The sequence below is a fragment of the Equus caballus genome, chromosome X, assembly GCF_041296265.1.
Source record: "Equus caballus isolate H_3958 breed thoroughbred chromosome X, TB-T2T, whole genome shotgun sequence".
In the NCBI taxonomy this organism is placed as follows: Eukaryota; Metazoa; Chordata; class Mammalia; order Perissodactyla; family Equidae; genus Equus; species Equus caballus.
Genome location: NC_091715.1, coordinates 31,651,661 through 31,673,629, shown reverse-complemented (window position 1 = coordinate 31,673,629; position 21,969 = coordinate 31,651,661). Strand labels below are relative to the sequence as shown.

At 38.1% G+C, this 21,969-nt stretch overlaps 2 protein-coding genes across 8 annotated transcripts in view; both read left to right on the top strand.

Annotated features, from left to right (window-relative positions):
- The window catches only part of LOC100055608 (X-linked retinitis pigmentosa GTPase regulator), a 53,972-nt gene that overhangs the window by 21,492 nt on the left and 10,511 nt on the right, over positions 1-21,969 (top strand). For 3 of the 7 annotated variants that reach the window (XM_023633818.2, XM_023633816.2, XM_023633817.2), the window contains 6 exons: positions 4,126-4,226; positions 4,563-4,628; positions 7,230-8,168; positions 18,072-18,218; positions 19,710-19,767; positions 21,170-21,258. In XM_023633818.2, coding sequence (XP_023489586.2) covers positions 4,126-4,226; positions 4,563-4,628; positions 7,230-8,168; positions 18,072-18,218; positions 19,710-19,767; positions 21,170-21,258 — 1,400 coding nt within the window. The remainder of the gene's footprint in view (positions 1-4,125; positions 4,227-4,562; positions 4,629-7,229; positions 8,169-18,071; positions 18,219-19,709; positions 19,768-21,169; positions 21,259-21,969) is intronic. The other 4 variants (XM_005614067.3, XM_014728804.3, XM_070257796.1 and 1 more) reach the window with 4 other exon arrangements.
- On the top strand, positions 8,175-10,415 carry LOC138921902 (cilia- and flagella-associated protein 251-like). The gene has a single exon (XM_070257798.1). The coding sequence runs from the start codon at positions 8,394-8,396 to the stop codon at positions 9,315-9,317; it is 924 nt and encodes a 307-aa protein (XP_070113899.1). The 5' UTR covers positions 8,175-8,393; the 3' UTR covers positions 9,318-10,415.

Sequence of the window (21,969 nt, the reverse complement as noted above, 5' to 3'; positions counted from 1 at the left end):
AACACCTCTACCTCACTTCCTACTTAGACATAGATTTCATATTTTAAATTGTAATCACAGCTCTTTAGCTATTATACACCTCTTCTAAATAATTTTGTTTACAGACATTTGTGTATCTTAGGAGTGTATAGATGTTACTGCAGGGCATGTGCTCAGATGATAGGGTCAGGACAAGAAGCCAGGACCAGGAGATCAGAATAAGCAGTAGGTTTGGAGTTAAGAAGCTATCTGGGCATCTGAGATTAAGAACCATGGCACAGATAAGTTTTGTATCTTTGGGATTAGGAACCTGGACAAAAAGTTGTAACAATAAAGGATCAGGAATTCAGGCAAGAATTGTGGGCCATGGGAATGAAATATTATCTACAACCAGGACCTTCATAATGAGCCAGTTTCCTGCATCTCACCCACAACTTTTGTATGTTTCCTTCTGAGATAAAAATCACGGGCCCTCTTCAGCCCAGTATGCAGGAAAAGTAGATTCTGACAACAGTGTGTACAAGGAAAAGAGAAGTTTATGGGTTGGGGGAAGTTGTTTCCCACTTCAAGAGATTTGAATGTGAAGATATACAGAATTTTGTAGCTAGATCAAAAGGAAAAGCCATCTCCTGTCTTTTTGTGACTTCTAAAACCATCTTAATAAAAAGTAATTTGAAAGTTATAGCCAACATATAATGTGACTTTTTCTAAATTCTTTGCAGACCTCAGTGTTTATCTTGGAGGGAAGGAGGTCAGGGAAGACCTTGCTGAGAAGATGACATTTAAGCTAAAACAAAGGATAAGAAAGATAGTTACACAAAGAGAAAGGATACATGCATTCCAGGCAGAGAAAATAATATAGACAAACACTTGGAGGCAGTTTATAAGAAAAGGAAAGAAGACCATTGGGGCTAGAGAGTGAGAGAAAAGGCAGGACAAGTTGATGTTGAAGAAAGAGACAGTGAAAAATTATTCACGTTTTTATAGGCTGTGAGAAGCCTATCTGATTTGTTTTTCTTAAGTGCAATAGAAAGTCATTAAAGAGTTTTAAACTGTGAAGAGATGTGCTCCAATCCAATTTACATTTTAAAATGATCACTTTGCCTCTGTGTGGATTGTAGGGAGGCCAGACTAGAGGTAGGAAGAATACTTAGGAGCCTTTCACAAGAGATGATGGTGTATGGACCAAAGTGTTGAGATGGAGAGAAAGGGGCAGATTTTAAATACATTTTACACATAGAACCAACTGAACTTGCTAACTCTGTTAATGGATTACACATAGATGTGAAGGAAAGGGAACAATCAAGGATGATCCCTAGGCAGGAAGATGGTTGACTGGTTTGAGGGAAAAAATTAAAAAGTGAGCTTGAGATAGCTGTGAGACATCTGAGCAGAAATATCAAGCAGACAGTTGAAAATGCAAGCTTAAAGTTCAGAAGAGTGGTCTGCATTAGAGATATAAATTTGGAAATCATCAGCATAGAGATGATAGTTACAATCCATGGAAGTTGGTAAGATCACCTATTAGAGAGTAGAGTAGGAAGAGAAGAGAGCCCAGGATTTAGCCCTGAGAACATCTAACATTTAGAGGAGAGGGAAGGAAGAGCCAGCAAAGAAGCCTTCCTCAGGGTTAGCCAGTAGGGTAGGAGGAGGGAAATTAGGAGAGAGTAGGGTCATGAATTCAAAGTACTACTCAAAGTTCAAGGAAAAAGAGCTCAAAGAAGCATCCCAGTGATTTGGCGTCATGGGGATTACTGGAGATTTTGACAAGAGTAGTTCCAGGGGAAGATCAAGGCAGAAGCCAGTGTTAAGAGTTGAGATGTGAATGGGAAGTGAGGAAGTGAAGAAGAGAGAGGGTGTGTAGATAATTCTTTTGCATATTTTGGTCATGAAGAGGAGCAGAGAAGTGGGCAAGCAGCTAGAGGGAGATGTGGGCTCAATGGGAAATATTAGAGCTTATTTGCATGCTAATAGACATGACCCAGTAGTCCTAGAGAGGTTGATAGCATATGAGAGTGTATACCTAGAGGTGTAAAACTCTTGAGGAGACAGGAGGGGCTAGCATATAGAGCATCTTTGGTAAGAGGAAAGATGCATCCTACATTTTAACAGGAAAATGTAGGTAAATACATACATTCGTTGATGAGAAGATAAAGCAGATCAGGTCTGATGACTTCTGTTTTCTCAGTCAAGTATAAGGCAAGGCCATGAGCTTAAATGATCTAATTTCTGTTTTCCAAACCTCCATTCTCTGCCCTCTCCAATCTATCATGCTTAGCACTATGTTAATCTTCCTCAGGTACAGCTTAGTTCCCGTCTGCTCCAGTGTCTTCAGAGGATCCCTAATTTTTTGAAAATAAGTATAAATTTCCCCATATAACTCCCACCTGCTTTTCTGACTTTGTCTCTCGATAGTCTTTTTCTTATAAACTTAATTTAGGTTACAGGTCTGCAAACCATGGCCCGTGGTCCAAATCTTGCCCAGATGTCTGTTTTTGTAAATAAAGTTTTATTGGAACCCAGTCATGCACATTCCTTTATGTATTGTCTCTGGCTGCTTTCACACTACAGTCACAGTTTGAGTAGTTAGGACAGAGACCATATGGCCACAACGCCTAAAATGTTTGCTGTATGGCCTTTTACCGAAAAAGTTTGCTGACCCCTGATTTTGATCAAACTGAGCTCTTCACAGTCAAACATAGTAGAGAGCCTGTGAAGTCAAGACAGACCTGAGTTTGATACTTGGTGCCAAAAGGGTCACTGAACCTTAATTTATTCATTTGTGAAATGGAAATGTAATACTTACGTCTCTTGTCATGGGGTTAACCCCACATGTATAAAAAATATATTTCTAGCACGTGGTAAGCCTTCAATACACGCTATTCTGCTGCTTCCCTTAATACTGGGCTTCATTTTCTTCCCCATCTGCCTCCATCTCTGCCTCTCAGAATTCTACTCATCCTTCCCTGCACCTCCTTAGGGAAACATTTCCTAATTCCCGACATTCAGATGTGATTTCTCATTCCTCTATATCATGTATTTTATATTCCCTTCTAGAATATAAGTTCATTAAGAATTAGCGTCACTTAAGTTGATATCTCCTGCATAGTACCTCACATGGAATAAATGCAAACTGATGATTTGCTCATTTGAATTGAATGAATTTACAAGGGAGAGATCAGTGTGGACAGGCATTTTTAGCAAAGACTTCATTAAGGAGCTCCTCTAAAATAAATATATGGCTGCTAAACGGGGGAGTATAGTAATTGAGAAAAATGTAAGGTCAAGTAGAGCTTACAACTCTTAGTTATCTGCTTTATGATGTAATAGTTTGGCAGTTTTCCCTGAAAGTTTCTGAGTGCTTGTGCTCATTATCTGTTGCTAGATAACAAATGACCCTAAAACTTAGCAGGTAAAAACAACAAACACTTATTATCTCAGTTTCTGAGGGTCAAGAGTCCAGGAGCAGCCTAGCTGAGTGGTTCTGGCTCAGGGTGTGGCATGTAGTTGTAGTAAAACTCTCAGATGCAGCTGCAGTCATCTGAAGGCTCCACTGGGGCTGGAGGATCCTCTTCTGTGTTCACTCACACGGTCATTGCCAGGAGGCTTCTCTTTTTCAGCATATGGCTTCTCCCTAGGGATGCTGACAACATGGCTTCCCCCAGAGCAAGTGATCCAAGAAAAAAAGAGAGAGTGTGTGTGGGGACCAAGACATAAGCCACAATAATATCACAATTATGTTTGCTTTATTTTATTGGCCATACAGACCAAACTGATAAAATATGGAAGGGAACTACACAAGGGTATGCATACCAGGAGGATGTGGGTCATTGGGGTCCTTTTTGGGGACTGCCTATCACAACGTTTGATACCTGGGTAGTATTTATCCCAAAGTAGTGTTTCCCTGTTCATATGAATAAAGTAGTTATCTCATCAGCATCAAAATCTGTAAACTTTCAAAAAGAGATTTTAAAACCCATTGTCATTGTGAATGAATTCTGTTCAATTCCCTTAACATGAGGTTAAAGGACCTTTAGTAAAATTATATCTGTACTTTATATTACAGAATAATTTCTGTTTATTGCCCAGTTGTCTTTCACTTTTCCACTGAAATCTCATTTTCTCTTTTCCCTTTTAATCATTCAGATTATTTTCAAGATAAAATGACCAAAGGGAAACAGACAGACAATTCTTCACCAGCAGTGGATTTGGGAGGCCTTGGAGAAACTACTGATATCCTAAATATGGTAATTGTTTTCCTATTTGTCTGTCTAGATATAAGTTTGCATTTTAGTTCATCATGTATTTGTGTGTGTCTATGTGTATATGTACTTCCTATACTGCTATATGCATAAAAAAGCTTTTTTTTGTTTTGGTTTCATTTTTTTATTATTTTAAAATCAGCTTTGTTGAGGTATAGGTTACATACAATAACATTTATTTTGATCCTCACATCAGAAGTATCCAATTAAGAGTTGATTATATTACTACCTGAACTGTTTAAATGTTTAGAATGCATAAATATGTAATCTCATATATAGTCTTTATTCCTTTTAGAACATAATTTTTTTTATTTATTTCAGACACATATGATGAGCCTGAATTCCAATAACAAGTCATTAAAATTATTGCCAATTCAGAAACAAAAGGTATATTGAGAGTAATTTTCATTATGGTGGGTAAGAACAGTTTAAATTGTTTTGTTTTCTTGAAAGGTTTCTGGAAAGAACATAAGAAAGGTAAGCATTCACTTACTTTAGAATTTAGAAGACAGAGGAATACAAGGTAGATAGCCTCCATTTGGGCTTGTTTGGTTGGTATGTATTTTCCGTGATGCAACTAGAGTGACAGAATTTCATTGCTGAAATTTGCTCTTTGGAGTCACTAACAAGTCATAATAGCCATGCTTTCTTACCATCAAGGCAAAAGATTATTATTACAGTTCGTAAGTATTGTTAGAGGCTACTGTTTATCGTAAGAGTGGCTCTCAGACTTCGGTTGAGTATGACTTTGGGTAAGTTACTTTGCTGACCTTACAGGATGATATTAACATCTTTTCTAGCTCTAAAATTTTGTGAGAATATTTGATAGTTGCTTTTCCAATGTTTAGAATGAGCTTTAATTTGTCAAGGAATTGATAGCATAAAAACAAGATTAAACGTTTGGAAGAAGTTAGTTGGAAACTGCAGGGGTGATAAAGAGAGACTTGAATAACAAATGAATAGCAAGAGGAAGGAATAGTCTGTGGTTTTCACGACCCTGGAGAGATAAAGGCCTGCCTGCCCTAAAATTCTTTGCTTTTCCTGGCTTTAACACCAGTAGGGTGAAAGGATGAGGGGTTTGGGGGTTAGAAAAATAAATTGGAGAAACGTAAATTGAAGGAAGAAGGCTATAGAAAACATTGTTTATTTTTCTAGTGCCTTTGCCACATTGTTAAGCTAAAATATCCTTAAAATCAAAGTCACTGAAATGTGAGAGAATCTTTCTAAATTATAAAAATTTAGTTCCAATCCTCATTAGTCCTATCTATATTTTACTGAGAGGCATGGTGAATAACAGTATTCCTTTTGAATATAGGAGAGCTGTTTTCCTAACACAGTTGTGGAAGTTCAGTGAATGCTGAGTGACTTATTGACTGGCTATACTTACAAGCAGACATCTTTCCTCTGTCTTTCCTTCCTCTCGTCTTAGACTCTGCCTCTTCTGTGCTTCCTTATTGTGCTAGGGAAATAAAGGCACGTACTTAGAAATCATTTTTGGCAACTGGGCCTCTGTCTCTCCTAGGGCTCTTGAAAGAATCATGACTTTTTAAAGAATAGGACCTAGAACAAACAGAAAAGGAACACCACTTCCTTTCATTCATTTTTTATTTTATTTTTTAATTTTAATAATACATCTTATTATTATTAACCCACAGTAGGTAAAATATTATCATTTCGTATAATCAGTATGAAAATTATTAATGAGATATTTTGCATTCTATTTTTGGTAAAAAGTCTTTGAAATCTGGTATGTATTTTATTTATAGCATATCTCAGTGGGAACCAGACACATTTCAAGTGCTCAATAGCCACAAGTGGCTAGTAGGTACCATATTGGATAATTTCAGTCTAAACTACCACTCTTGTTCATATGGAATGCACTTCCTTTTAAACTGATATGTATTTTCTACTTCACATGGTCCTTTTAGGTAGAAGCCCTACCAGGCCTACTTTAGCAAATAAAAAAAGATTTATTATACTATTTTTATATATTTTTAACTTATGCTCTTTTCGTAATTTCTTCAGCAAAAAATGACCTCTTCCCAGGCCTGGCGCTCATCACAATTTATAAAACTTGAGTTAGTGAGGTTTTCCTATCCAGAAACCCAAAGTCATTAAATAGTTCAACCCATTAGCTTGTAGAATTTAGGTCAACAATTTGATTTTTGCCTTATTTTGTCCAGCAGGCAATTATTTTCATATTCTTAATGTAGCATTCAAATCTCAATGTTTAATTTCATAGTTTTTATGAAGACCTTACATTTTACCTTAAGTATTTTTTCCTCATAGTGATTTTTTTCATGTATGCAAATTATTATAATTAAAGAATATAATGGATAAAAGAGGGTCAACTCAAAGATTTTGTTTTGAAAAGACAAATATATTATTATTTAGTATACCAATAAAAAGATTTCATTTGTAGTTTTCATTTCAGACTTTTTCCCTAGAAATAAGCTATTCATTTTTTCCAATTTTTAAAAATTTGATATTTTCATTTATTTTCTTCAATTTTGTAAATTTTATGGAATCAAAAGACCAATCAAAATTTGACAATCAAAACAATAGAGAAGATAGAAAAAATTAAACTGGACTGCACTGCATGCAAGGGAAGTGTACATTTTTTAGCAGTATTTTGCAAAATCAGTTGGGAATGTATTATATTTAGGAATTGATTCAGATTAAGAAAAGAGGCAGAGAATAAATATTGATGGTACTGTGAGTAATGGCAAATTTAAGGCAGGTAGTAAGAATTTGTAAGTTAAACACAGGTACCTGTTACTAAATCAAAATTAGATGTACCATAGACTGAGAGAGTGGCATAAATTATCCCCAAAGAAAACAAAATCTGAGCAAAATGTCTGGTAAAACTGGATAGTATTATTCTCCTAGTGAAACTTATAATAATGCAAAATATTGGCAGTATTTTGTAGTAGATAAGTTACCTTTGTCAACTAATAGTAGTATGACGATTACTTCAAAAATTTACAGAAACAAGAAAAACTTGAGGAACTGAAGCATGATACAGCACATACTGAAACTGATGATAGTAATGAATCTGAAAGTGAAGCGATACCCAAAAAAGTGCAAGAAGGGAGACCATATAGACAGTTTTTGGCAAGAGGAACATACATGATTCAAACAACTATGAGTATGGAAGCATTTCCAGATGAGGACCTAAGTGATGACTCAGACCAGGCTGGACCTCAGTCCAACACCAGTGCACAGGGTTTGCAGGGAGAGATATGTAGGCGTGAAAGTAAGCATAGTCTTTATCCATGTGGTGGTAAGAAAATAAAGAAAAGTTATGGAGGACACAGTCAGAAGGATTCAAAAGCAGAAGAAGTAGTCCCTGAAAAGGAAACTAACCTGGCTAAAATGTCAGGACTGAAGAATATAAGAAAAAGTGAAGAGAATATTAAAAATATTAATGCATTCTTTGATAACATACCAAATAGAGACTTTAATGTTGAGGATGAAGAAAAATATTTTATTAAGAAAAGTAAAAGGAACAAGCAAGATGTGGTTTGTTACAGTGAATCTTTAGAGGAGTCAGACAGTTACTTGGAAGGTGAAAGTGAAAGTCAGCAGGGTGATGGCTTCGATCAGCCTGAGTCGGTAGAATTTAGTAGTGGAGAGGAAGAGGATGATGAAGTGGAAACTGACCAAAACTTGTGGTATAGCAGAAAATTTATTGAACAAGGACATGAGGAAGAGACTGAACACAAAATATGCAGATTCATGGAAAAATATGATTTTAAGTGTGACCGCTTGTCAGAGATCCCAGAAGAACAGGAAGGAGCAGAGGATTCAGATGGGAGTGAAGTAGAGGAGGAAGAAGTAGAGGCAAGTAAGGAAAACGTGAAGGTGCCTCGAGGAAAGGAGGAGGAAGCAGAGATCCTGTCAGATGACCTTTCAGACAGCCCAGAGGTGAGTGAAGGCAAGGGAGAGTCAGGGGAAGAAGCGGAGGATGTGCCTGAAGGTGGAGGACATAATTCAGGAGTGGAGCAGAGGCAAAGGGAGGATGGGGAGGAGGAGAAGGACAAGAGAGGAGAAGGTGAGAGCCCGGGTAAGGAAGAGAAAGACCTAGAAGAGGAGGAGGAACAGGAGCAAAAGGAGAGGGAACAAGGCCATCAGGTGGAAAGAAACAAAAGGATGGAGGAAGAGGAAGGGGAGGAACAAGGAGAGGGGGAAGGAGAGGAGGAGGAAGGTGAGGAGGAAGAAGGAGGAAAAGAGGGAGAAGAGGAAGAGGAGAAGGGAAAGGGAAAAAAGGAAGAAGGAGAAGAGAAAGGAGAGGCGGAGGAGGAGCAAGAAGGAGACGGGGAGGGGGAGGAGGAAGGAGAGGGAGGTGGGGAGGAGGAGGAGGAAGGGGAGGGGGAGGAAGAGGGCGAGCAGGAAGGAGAGGGGGAAGAAGAGCAGGAAGGAGAGGAGGAGGAGGAAGGAGAGGGGGAGGGGGAAGAGGAAGCAGAAGGGGAAGAGGAAAGAGAGGGAGAGAGGGAGGAAGAAGAGGGTAAAGAGGAAGAAGGAGAGGAGGAGGAGGAAGGAGAGGGGGAAGAGGAGGAAAGAATGGAGGAGGGAGAGGAGGAGGGAGAGGAGGAAGGGGAGGAAGAAGAGGGGGATGGGGAGGAAGGAGAAGGGGAAGGGGAGGAAGGGGAGGTGGAGGAAGAGGGGGAGGAGGAAGGAGAAGGGGAAGGCAAGGAAAAGGAAAAGGAGGAGGCAGAAGTAGGGGAGAGGGAAGAGGAAGAAAATGGGAGGAGAGGAGAAGAGGAGGAGGAAGAGGAGGGCAATGAGGAAGAGGGGAAATACCAGGAGACAGGCGATGAAGAGAGTGAAAGACAGGGAAGACAGGGTGAAGGAAAAGAGTCTAACAAAGTGAGCAGAATCAAAGGATCTGTGAAATATGACAAAGATAAAACGTATCCAAAAAAGTTTACTACTAACACAGAGGGAAAGGGGAAAGAGTGTGAAGTACAGAGGTTCAAAACGCCAGTGCAGTCAAAACAACTTTTAGAAAATGGGCCACCAGGTTCAAAACAATTCTGGAATAATGTATTACCACATTATTTGGAATTGAAGTAACAAACTTTAAACTTGACCTGATTATGTGCAGCCAAACAATTTGAACGCCTTACACATAAGAGGCACTCAATACATGTTATTAAATTGATTTTATGTCATGGTTACTTTACATGTGGTACAATAACGACTGATAAAGACAACACAAGACACTGGTAAATTTTGGCTCCTCTTAAACTAATATTTTGGTGTATTTTTCCTCCAAATTATAAATCATAAGTACAAAATATCAAAAGATCATAGCAGATCATTAACATATGTTTCTCATTAAAGACATTTAGGAAACAGGAGTGCACTATAAGAGTATATTGTTTGTGTGTACAAATCGGTCCCTTTAAAAATGGCACAGATCCTTAAGGGCTATAAAAACATCTAATTTCTTATAAATATGTTAGCACAATATTTTTCAGTCTATGATTACAATTTTCCTACCACATAAAATAATTTTATAAGAATGGATAGTATTCTAAAGTTAAAATAAGGAATTCACATTAAAAAAAATAGTGCTGTCTTTTTAACTTTTATGTGTCCTTTTTACGACAATCTACCAAGTGACAGCTGGATTCAGAGCTTAGATCCTAATAATGTGATCTCTTTTAGTTGTTGTCTAGGCAAATGGCAGTATATCTATGACATAGAGATTAACTTAAATGTATGTTCTGGAAGTATGTAAAACTTTAAGTATTTATTGGCTAGGCACAGTTACTCATTGGGCCTTAGTTTCCTCATCTGTAAAATGAAGTGGATCAGATGATATAACTATAGTCTCTTGTAACTCTTAGATTCTTTCATTCTAACAGACTGATTTACTCTATCATGTTTGTTATGTGTATAAGAAATGTTTTTAAGGAAGAAAAACTGCACTAAAATTTAGCTTTTTATAAAATATTGTTCTTAACTCTTAAAAAGTTATGACAGCTTTCATGTCTTTTGTCTTCTGTACTTCTGTATTTCTAAACTCTTAATTTCCGAGCTTTAACTATACTGTCAGAACCTTCCTTCCCAGTATCTCTTGTGTGCCTTCAATGTATTCTTCATGACTATTCTGTAATTCTTTTTTTGCTTGTCAGAATGTTTCAAGTAAAATAAAAATTAAATGTATACAGTCATTGATTGTGAAAAAGAGAAACTAATATTAGATATTGAATTTTAGAGAGACTAGATTTCCACCAGAGTAATTTCAGTTTTTCCTTAAAATTTTCATTGTACATAATGCAGCTAGTTTGATTGTCATTTATTCATAGCTCCCTTTTCAACTGAGTTCCTTCCCCAGTCTGTTCCATATCTTGGACACGAAGGATTTCTTATACTGTCTTTTATCAAGGAGGATTTTGATGGTAAATTTCCTGTGAATTTTATATTGTTGAATTCTTTACACATTTGATTCTCCATGAGTGAGAAGGAATATGAGGAGAAAGACTAGAATATGAAGTGGAGAAATCCCTAGGAGCAATTGTCAGTTCTGTGCTTGCTGCAAGGATCTCTGGTAGCTTCCCTCAACTAAGCAAATATGCTGATTTGGGCGTTGCAGTGTTCTACCAAATTCTACCACATTCATTAGTGTCAGTAGAATTGAACTAATATTTTTTTGTTAATTCTTGTGCAAAACGTGCTTGTTTAAAAAGTAGACCTAAGATGATTAAATAAAATGGATGACTGAGGGCTAAAAGGGAGAACTTCCAAGGAGATGAGAAACTCTTAAATTCAAGTTATTAATCTTAAAGGTGTGGGCGTACATCTTCCACTGAAGAGGTAATTAGCCAGCAATACTGAAATGATGTTCTTAAAATATGCCCATCTGGGTATTTGAACTGGTCTAGACAATCGTTTTTAAACAGCATTTCTTCACATTTCCCTGGCCAAAAGTTTTTTGTGCTCTTTTGAAAGCAGTAATTCCTGCAGGCGTAGTGTTCTGATCAAAAGAACACTGGCCTAGTCATTTTGAGGCCTGAATTAATACTTGGTTAAATAGATTGGAAGAACTGGTTCCTTCTTTATAGTCCCCATCTGCCGATTGATCAGGCTTTTACTGTAGTTTATCAGTGATCATTTCTGAGGCAAGTGTGAGTAGTGTATGTAGAATCCATTGAGTTACAGTTCCGAATGAGGACTCTGGCAGAAAAATACTTTAAGGTAAGCTACAAAGGAGTACCACAGAAGCATCTACTGCTGCTGAACAGCAGCACTCGAGGTGAGTGCAATTGAAATGTTTTCTGTTATTTCACTATAGAAATAAACTTTCTGTACACGTGTATATTAAAAATAAAATGCCACCATGGAGGAAGGTGCTGTAATTCTTTCCTTCTTTCTTTCCATTGTGAAAATTAAATGTGATATGATATGCCTAGTACCCAACACCTTAATATTTGGTACATATTCATTCAACAAATATTTGTGTACCAAGCACCAAAAAGAGAACAGAAGCTTCCTCAAATCAGATGAATCTCAAGAAGTGGGGGCTGCTTACGGTCAACCTCCTGTGACCCTCTTACCTGTCAGGGGTATTAGGTAGGTCTAGATTTCTTGAAAGAATACCAAGTAAAGAGAGTTCCTGTGACTCTGCCTTAACTAGTGCTTAACAATGCCCTATTGTTTCTTGATACCCCAAGTTCTTAGCCAGGACTGCCCAAAGATAAAAATGTAATCTGAAAACAAATTTGTGTCTTTCCTCCATTAAATCCTTTAATTAATAAGAAGAAAATGATTTTGTGCTTTGGGTATGCAGAGAGTAAGATATGGTTCCTGATGTCAAGAAACTCTTGGCTATTTCTATAGGCTGACCAGAAAACTTAACAGTGCCATAGAGTGCTTCAGAAGTGGCGCTTCAGCTGCCACAGAGAAACACTAGGAAAAGGCTTCTAAGGAGTGATGATGAAACGTGAACTGAGTCATGAAAAGTAAAACCTAACCAGGCAAAGGGGCAGCAGGCTTTTCAGGCTGATGGGCGCCATGAGAGTGGTTTCCTGTGACTGCAGCCTAGAGTATTCTTTGGTCCTGGATAGAGAGGCAAAGGGCCTTAGCTGTTTGTAAACAATGTTACACAACAAGAGTAAGATGATCACACTTGGGCTTTTGAAAGATCATTCTGGCAGCAATAGAAAAGGTAGACTGGAAGGGAGTGGGAGCAGAATGAGGGACACCAATTAGGAGGCAGTTATAGTAGGCCAGGTAGAGCCTGAAGAGGGGCTGGACTCGGACACTGGGGATGGAGAGTTGGGGACGTGTATTGATTTAGGGATAGAACTGGAGGGCTTAATAAAGAGGTGTAACTTGGAGGGAGGGAAAAGGCCAAGCCTTTCTTCTCTATGGCCTGGAGAACTGGGTGGAAAGAGTGCCATTCATCAAGACTGAAAACAGAGGAGTAGGGGCAGGTTTGGGAGACTGCTTGGCGCTTGTTGATCCAGGCGATGTTCTGCAGGCAGGAGATACACGTCTGGGTCTGGAGCTCAGGAGAGACTGCTGAGTATCACCAGCTTATGTGTGTAGTTAAAGCCGTGGAGTTGAATGAGAGGCAGCATTCATAGTGTGACGAGAGAAGAGGACTAAGGACAGAATTCAGGGAAACCAGTAGGTAAGGGGAGGTTGAGAAAGGGAAGCCTGAGAAGCAGGTGGAGTAGGAACACTTTCTAGGAAAGAGAGGTGCTGCCCAAGCCAAGGGAGGAGCAGCGAAGGGCTGCAGAGAGGACCTGGGAGAGACCCAGCAGAGGGCCTAGACAGAGCCCACTTTGCCAGCAAAGAGTGAGCTCCAGGAAGTCTGCTTTGCAGAGAAATAGAATCAGAACTAGACTTTGAAAAGTAAATATCAGACAAAGAGTGCTGCTGGCATATTTCTCGATTTAGCAAGGGAGATGTATATTCTAGAGACTTTGGTGCTCTGGGGGAAAAAAATCCTCAATTTTTATTTGCTATTAATATGCACAGTGGTACATAAGAATAGGATGTTATTGAAGTGAGCTTATCAACAAAAAAGAAATCTGCAATGCTTTAAATATCAGTGCGGGGAGTGGGGGGGTGTCAGGGGTGGGGAGGGGACTCTGTAGGCAGCCATTATGGTCTTCAAATTATTTGGGCAGAGTTGGGAAAGCACGTGGGCTCTGGAGTCCAGTAGGCCTGAGTTCAAGTTCTAGCCCTTCACTGATAAACTGTGTGGAAACTTGGAAAAGGTGTTTTTTTGTTTTTTTTTTTTCAGTTTCTGAGTCTTATTTCCCTCTTTTAGTAAAGGAAGGGGTCTCCTGATAATTAAACTAGTTAGCACATGAAACACATCAGGGGAACTCAGCAAATGGTAACCTGTGAGACTAATTATCCTCTCTGATCATATTAAGTCAGGTGCAGTGTTACCCTCATGACTCTCCAAGTCACTGGCTGATGTGCATGAGTTTAGTCCTGTGAACCTGACTTTTGTTTAAATACAACATAGCAACCCCCCAAAAATTGGCGTATGGAAATAGATCTGTGGGAATGAAATGAATTACAATAACGCAATAACCCTTCAATAGGAGGTAGAGTGAAACTCTACTACTACACACCATACGTGAGCCAAATACTGCCCCTCCACATTTGAAGTGTGATGCAAGGCTGATCGCAGTCACATGGTTAGCCTAAAATTTAGATGTTAGTGCTCTCATGGGACCACAGATTTCCCCTCTGTGTGCTAATGTTTTTATCAAAATAGTTTAAAAGTTCACACATAAAGTGTAGTCATGGATCATACATTTGTTTAAGGTAAGGAGGAAAATTAATTTTCTAAGGGAAAATAATAGAGTTAAAACAGAAAATGAGAATAAAACTGTATGCCAGCAAGATACTCTGTACCCTGATCATTACATTCATTTTTGCAGGCATGCTTATCAGAGTCAAACTGGAATGTATTTAGTGGTGAAAAGACAGGATTAGGAATGAAGTAAGGGACTGGTGCCTAGAAAGAAGGAAAAATTTAGAGATTGTAGAGTAGTGTCATTAGAAGCCAAGAACTGGGAAGTCACAACTGGCAGCCCATGGGTGCAATCTGGCCTGCAGATTTATTTTGTTTGGTATATATCGTGGTTTTCTAAACATTTGAATCAGTTGCCAACATTGAAATATCAGGAGATTTTACATTGAAAAACTGTTTTTCAAACTTCTCTGGGAAAACCTGAGAGTCTGGGAGCATCGTGCCCTGTGGCATCACTGGCCTGCAGCCCAGCCAGGTCACCCCTCCACTTCCCTACCATCCCAGGGCTGCTCCTGACAGGCATCTTCCCTCGCTTGCTCTGGCTACTGGGCTCCTGGCAGAGAATAAAGGAATGTGTACAAGAGGGTAGAACAAATAAGTGAACACTTTAAATGAGCCATTTTTAGTGATAAGATGTGGGACAATATGGCAAAAAGTGTCCAAGCTTCTTTTTTCACAGTCCTCAAAGCACACCAGGGATTCTATCTTACTTTTTATGGAGAGGCCTTTACAAAATCACTTATATTTATATACAAATACTTATTGTTTGCTCACGTTATTGTCTCTGTAAATAATCTTTTTAATCTTGATGTAAACCCTCCAAGGTAGGTGTTGCTAATGTCCTTTTCCCATTTTACAGGTAGACGGTAAAGTAGATTAATTAGATGCCTTGCTGAGGCCATGAGTAATGGAGCAGTGCTTAGGTCTTTGAGTTTAACGCCCTTCCCACTCTCTACTCCTGCCTCGCTCATTTCTAGTGTAGTCAAAACATGAACTTACATATTAACTCTTCTTGTCCTAAAAATAAACCTTCAAATTGAGATTTAAAAATATATATTTTCCCACCTGATATGACTTAGATAAATGTTTTATGCTCTATTAACCTATTTGGAAAACATTCTCTACCCTATATGATATTGAGGTATGTCATGAATCCAGATTTGTAGCACAAAATTTTATACTTTATAGTCTTTTTTTTAACTTTTAAAAACTCTAAGTTAATACGCACACAGAAAAGTGTATATCTCATACATGTATAGCTCATTGTATTTTCCGCAAACTGAACACATCCATAGAGTCAACATCCAGATGAAGGAAAAGCACAGTGTCAGCTCCCCAGACGCTCTCCTTCAACCCCCTTCCAGCCATTTCCCATCCCCCCCTTGGTGACCACTAGGCTAACTTGTGATAGCAATCTAGTTTTTAAAGTATGCAGTATAGTTGCATTCTTAAGCAAACTGAAACCTCACGAGGAATTTTCGGTTTCTTGATGTCTCCCATAAGAAATTTAAAAAGTGTTCCCTGGGCCAGACCAAGGACTGCAGCTCCCTGTGCTGTGTCTGGCCAATGAAACAAGGGTCCTTTTGTGGGAGCCTGGCCCATTCACTTCTTTGCTGTGGTCCTAACCTAAGATGCATTTCCACGGACCACTCCAGACTGCCTTTTTACATCTTTTGTGGTTCTGGTGATGAGAATGTATTTAAACTTTATCCTTTCTTTTTATAAAATGACAGTATTCTGCCAGTCTCTCCTAAACTGTTTTGGTTTGAAGGTAAGTTCTATATGTGATTTAAAGTAGTTGTCCAGCTGTGTATAGGTTAATTTTAAGTGTGCTTAATTAGTGCAAAGTCATGCAGTTGATGTGATTGCTAGTGAAAAATGTCATTTTTCTAAGAGCTTTCTCAAATTTAGAATATGATACAGTTCCAACAGTTCTTCATTGTTATAGATTTTCCTAAAGTTAATGAGTAAAATTGTAGTTCATTATAAAAGAGATGAGTGTTTTGCTTATTTCTAAAATAAGATAAAACTCCATGTTCCTTTTTACAATAACATGATATCCTATGATTACTTTAATACCTTAGTTAACTAGCATGATCAGAATTGACCCAAGTGCTAGATTAGCCAAACTCTCCAAGTAATGACTTTTCCAGAACACAGCTCATTGATGCTCCCTCTGGGAGATAGATAGACGGAGTCTGTAATTCTGTGTCTCAGGAGCACTGTTCTTTCTAGTTGGTCTTCATTTATGTGCATTTATTAATATATCAACATCAGGCATAAGTCTTGAATCTAGTAATCTTGCTTCCCATTCCCTTCCAAAGTAAAGTTGTCTCTGATCATTTTAGCTACCTATAATGTGCATCTGGCTAGGCATAATGTACAATATAAGTCACTTAAAGGGGAAATCATGCAGAAAAAAAGAAAGCTTTAGAAGTTCTTGATAGTCGCTACCTTGTAGTTAACCCTACCCAAACTAAACATGCAACACATCCTTTAATATAGCTGTCTACCCTGCTACCTGTTCCCCTCTTGTGCTTTCCCCTCCCACGTGCACTGTCTCATGACCTTTGATTGACCTAAGTCAAGCCCTCCCAGAGTAACTTCTGAAACCCTTTTCTAAATCTCAAGGCTTCACTTCTGCATTGCTTGTCCTCAGTGGGAATGCTATTAGGCCACACCCTTAGTGCTACTGGCCTGAGGATGACACTTCACGTCTGTTAACTAAGGTGTGAAATACAAACGTATTCTCTCTCTAGCCTAAACTCTCACATTTTGTATTTTTGCCAGAAGAAGGTGAGTTAATTAGTAGAGGCATTGTTTTCAAATCACCCACTAAAGATTCTGTTGGATGTTAGGCTTATCCTTACACAGACAGTCACTAGGAAGGTGACCACGAGAAGCCAGTTACAGTATTGAAGCGGTATAAAGGGCATATATGGTCTGAGGCAAATATGGCCAAGGCGAACTTTGTAAAAACGTTCCTCAAGGGAGTGAATGGCACTGATTACTTACTGTCTCACCTATTTTAGGGGCCATTATACCTTTAGTGAAGCACATAAATGAAAAGCATAGGAAAAAGTCCAATAAGGAGCCTAATTTCTTAATGACAAAAAAATAAGCAATATTCCACCCCAAATATGAAACTTCAAAATAATCTTAGTATAGAATACAGGATTAAACTAATTTTTTTCTGCTTATTCTTAGTAAGCATTACATGATTTGCTATCACTTTATCAAATCGGTAGACTGGTTGTTATGTAATTTGTATTAGCTGGACAGGAGCCAGATGGACTAAGTTCTGCCTCTGTTTGGTTTTCCCTCTGCTTTAAATAACCAAGAGCAGACCACTTAAACTGCCTATATCCCTTTATCTTTTTCCTGGAATGTAAGTAATTATACTTTCCTCTCTCTTGTGAATATCAGTGAATTGTACTTCTGAAGTGATTCTAAATCCCTGTGTTTTGGAAATGAACATAATATCTAGATATGATTATGTTATAATGCTACAATAGATAGAAAGCTTTTTAACTTTTAAGTTTAAAAGCATTCTTTTTTTATTTTTTTTTAAAGATTGGCACCTGGGCTAACAACTGTTGCCAATCTTTTTTTTTTGTTGTTCTGCTTTATCTGACGAGCGGTGCCATGTCCGCACCCAGGATCCGAACCCTGGGCCACCGCAGCAGAGCACGCGAACTTAACCACTCGGCCACGGAGCCGGCCCCTAAAAGCGTTCTTTTGAGGCAGCCCAGAAAGCATATTTAATTTTTTTTCCATTTTAACCTTGACATAGATGCTAATAGAATTTTGTGAATCCTCATCATTGAGAATGTTGAAATAGAGCAACATGCATAAAGTCCTTGGTAATATAGTAAGTTGATATGTGGCATGGACTATGCAATATTTTATTTCCTTAACTTCAGTATTTGAATTCATATTCTGTGTGTTCTTCGAGATGGTATAAATTATTTATGTCAGCAATATCAAATCTGTTTTTTAAAAAAGAAAATCTTAACTCTTCCCTGATATCGATTTTGTCACAGAGTTGTGAATTTTCAGAAAATGAGGACCTAGAAGACGTGGATGAGGGAATTGGTGAATGTGCGGAAGGTGGGAAGGAAGCTGAGAGAGAGAATAAAAATGTTCCTGCAGACGACCCCAGTGAAACCAGCGACAGCTCGGCTGAAAAGGTATGGGCAACCGCTGAACAGGTATGAGGACTTGTACTTGAATCCTGAGATCCTGCGTAAGAGCAAGTGTCTGAGCCCCCTGGTCCCTGCAGAGGGCAGACTCTAACTTCCTTTGGGAGCAGAAACACTTCTGTGACTGACTGTTCATGTGCTGTAGAGAAAGCTTAGGTAAACTTAGGAATCAGGCACACTTTGTTTCTAGCACCCTTTCTACACTTCTTGGTAGCATTCCGTTCCCCAAAAGTGAAAATCAACTGATAGGGGGCAGAATAGTACACTGTTGAGAGGTTAACCGAGAAGGTCAGCACTGGGTCCTTGCAATGATGAAATTACAAAGTTAGCAGCCCTTCCTGGTGACAGAAATGGGATATATAGGGGCCCGCATACATGTGTATATTTACACGCACTCGGATAATGAAAATTGTTCACAGCAGTATTTGAGGTTGTGATCAGTTCTGCACAGATGCAGTCTAGAAGAAAGTACAGGAGGAATAACAAGAGGTATCACTGAGGAAGAGAGAGTCATCCTGAAAGTGGAGCTATGGGTACCAAAAACATCATCTCTATTTGGCAGTTTTGCCTAAGAGTGAGCCTGCTAGGGGACAATTGGTAGGCTTGAAATCACTTATTTGCTAACACTGCTCTGGGTTAATTGCAGAGGTATGGAATTCAGAAACCCAAACTGAATGACACTGCATTGATTCATTTCTGTTTTCATTTTTTGAACCTTTTGCTCAGAACACTAAGTTAATCATACCTTCTTGTTGGTGAAACACTATCATCATAGGTCTGTGCAAGTCTCCTCTCTTTATTTAAATTGATTCTCTCTTAGTCCCATTCCCCTTTTCCGTAATATAGACAACCATTGAAACATACTTGTCTCTTTTTTGGATGTGTACTTATAAAACATGTATTGTTTTGTGTGCATATAGTTTTGATTTACAAAATGGTGTTGTGCTATAGAGTTCATTCTCCTCCTTGATTCCTTCTTTATCCAAGACTCCTTCCTCTCACTGAGAAGAAAAATGTTCTGGCAGTTACTGTTTTCTTTCAGACGGAGAGGAAGATTCTGTTTATAAACAACGTTTATGAGTTCCGGTTAAGGTGGTCCCTAAATTCTTTAACATAGAATTCATTAAACTCTAATTTGACATTGTAAAATGTTGGGCTAATTCATATACCAGTTAATGTTCCTGAATCTTCTTTGAGTAGAATTCTTGAGTCACACAATTTTTTTAAATCATACAATTTTAAGTTAGGAGGGACATTAGCAATCACTCAGCATCTAGGCAAGAGCCCAGCTAAGTGAAGTAATTGTCACGTGTTTGTGTTGTCAGCTAGAGGCCAGCTCTGGAACCATGCTTAAAACCAAAACTGGGTTTTCTACCACAGCACAAAGATGTTTCTTAATATATTATATAATTATATTGTATTTATCTACAATTACAATACAAAATATTTATTATATTGTATATTGTTTATTGTTTATAGGACAAAAAATCCAACCAACAGAAACGGGCCCTTTATGAATACAACGAAAATCCAAAAGGTGTGAGCACATTCAACTTTAAAAGTATACGTTTAAAAAGGCTAGATACATAGCGTGCATACGTATGTACATACATATGTGTATATATATGCTGTAATCAAGTAATTATAGCTTACACACGTATTCTCTCTTATACTTTCTGCTGTCACATGACCCTTATAACAAGCTATAAAATATGCAACATAGGCTTATTTGTTTTCATTGATAACCACCACAGCTTCTTCACGTCAAAATATTCGCATTACTCGTGCTGCTCCTGTGTCAGTGTTAAGTGGTTTAGGACAGCCTTTTTACTACCTTTTTTCTTCTTTTAATCAGTAGTGTTAAGTTGGACTTTTGCCCCAAATCTCAATTTGTATATCTCGTAAGCACTGCGAGACCCCAGTGCTGGTGACCAAGCTGGCCTGGAGCCACAGTGGGCCATCCAGGTATTTCCCTTGGAGCCCAGACCTGAGTTTTTGATCTTACCTCAGGCATTTAAGAGGAGTCCTGTCAGAGAACAGGTGCCACAGAATAGAGGAGACTGTGCTTGCCCTCGAGACCTACATTTTCTACACCCAAATATCTATATTTTTGCTGTATGACCCCTGTATTATGTCTCCACATCACCACATCACAGTGTGCTTTTTACTGTGTTCTCATTAAAAATAGCTATCACGGGGGCTGGCCCCGTGGCCGAGTGGTTAAGGACCCACAACTAAGAATATACAACTATGTACCATGGGGGGCTTTGGGTAGAAAAAAGGAAAAATAAATAAAATCTTTAAAAAAAAATAGCTATCATGATAGTGGATATCTGATCCGAACTTAAGCAGAAGAAGGAATAGTTCCCTTAATCCTTTTTCCTTATAACTTCTGCAGAAAGAGTAGTGAGTTTTAGACTATGTTAAGCAAAATGTTAAAATATTTATCATCTCTATTCTTAGCATATAGCCTAAAGTGTTAAAATTAAGTATTGGATGATAGAAAATTTAAAAAGTGCATATGCTTCATGAGTATACTTTAAAGATCATTATTTGACTATATAACATGTGGGTTAATTTGAAACACCAAAAAATAACATGTCCATTTGAGTAGAAAGAACTTAGTTATAACTAGGTTAATTTTTAAAAAAAGGTCATTTATGTTTTACAGAAGTCTTCCCTAACGTTTACTGTTACCTTTATAGCTCTATTTGGATGTTGGTTGTCTAAATATTTACGACATTGGTCAGGTCATTCTGGGCTTTTTGCCTTAACTCAGCCCTTCAGGAAGTATGCAATGTAGACCTTGTCCACTACCCGAGTGGTATGTTCTTTTAGTATTACCCTGTGATCAGGGTTGAGATAGTTTCACGGAAGCATCAGGACTTTTCTGTTTCTCATTAGTTAGAAAATATATTTCTAAATATATCCTATTGTAGGAAGCATGTGTAGCCATGCAAAGAGCAGTTCTTCGGAAGTCCTGGGATATAGTGTAGCAACACCCAGTAAAGAAGTAAAAAAATCAAAGGTAAGTGAAATGAATTTTTCATTTTAATGTTTAGACCAAAGTATTGAATTACTCCTTCTACTTTTTATATGGTGATCCACATAATTTAATCCCCTTAATATGGGTTTTTATGTCCTAAAATGTGAAGAATTTCAGGTGATGTTTCACATTTTTAGGGTACATATTTATTTATTTATTGGACTTTAAGATTACGAGTCACGTTGCTCTGCCAAAATTTAATAGCATGTTCCTTTCAATCATCCTGTTTATGCTGATTCAACATATAATACCAGATACGTAAAAGAACTGTTGCTTAAATTATGAGTATAATAATCATGAGAGTCTAAAAGAGAGTAGAGCAAAGCCAAGAAATAGGATGAATTAAAAAATAGAGACGATTGTGCTTAGAAAATCCACTTTAGAAACTATTTTCTATTTTGCTTTCCAGTGTATCCTTGGTACTTAGCATAGTTCCTGGTACATGGTAAATGCTCAGAAATATTTTTGGTTGACAATGAGTTGCAGAATGTAAGGGAATAAGAAAGGGGAAAGGATGAAGGTAAAACCAGGAGCCACCCTTCAAGTAGTAAACAGCCTGTCTTTGCCATCTTTGGAGGTATATGCCACTCTGAGATTTCTTTCAGAATTACTTCAGAAATTTCAAAAGTTATTTTGGCCTAGATCCCCATATTGTTATCTTTTACTAAAAGTTATTTCATGACCATTTTTATC

Bases quoted from the DNA above. Each gene is read 5' to 3' on its own strand.
- LOC138921902 (XM_070257798.1), top strand. From the start codon at position 8,394: ATGGAGGAAGAGGAAGGGGAGGAACAAGGAGAGGGGGAAGGAGAGGAG.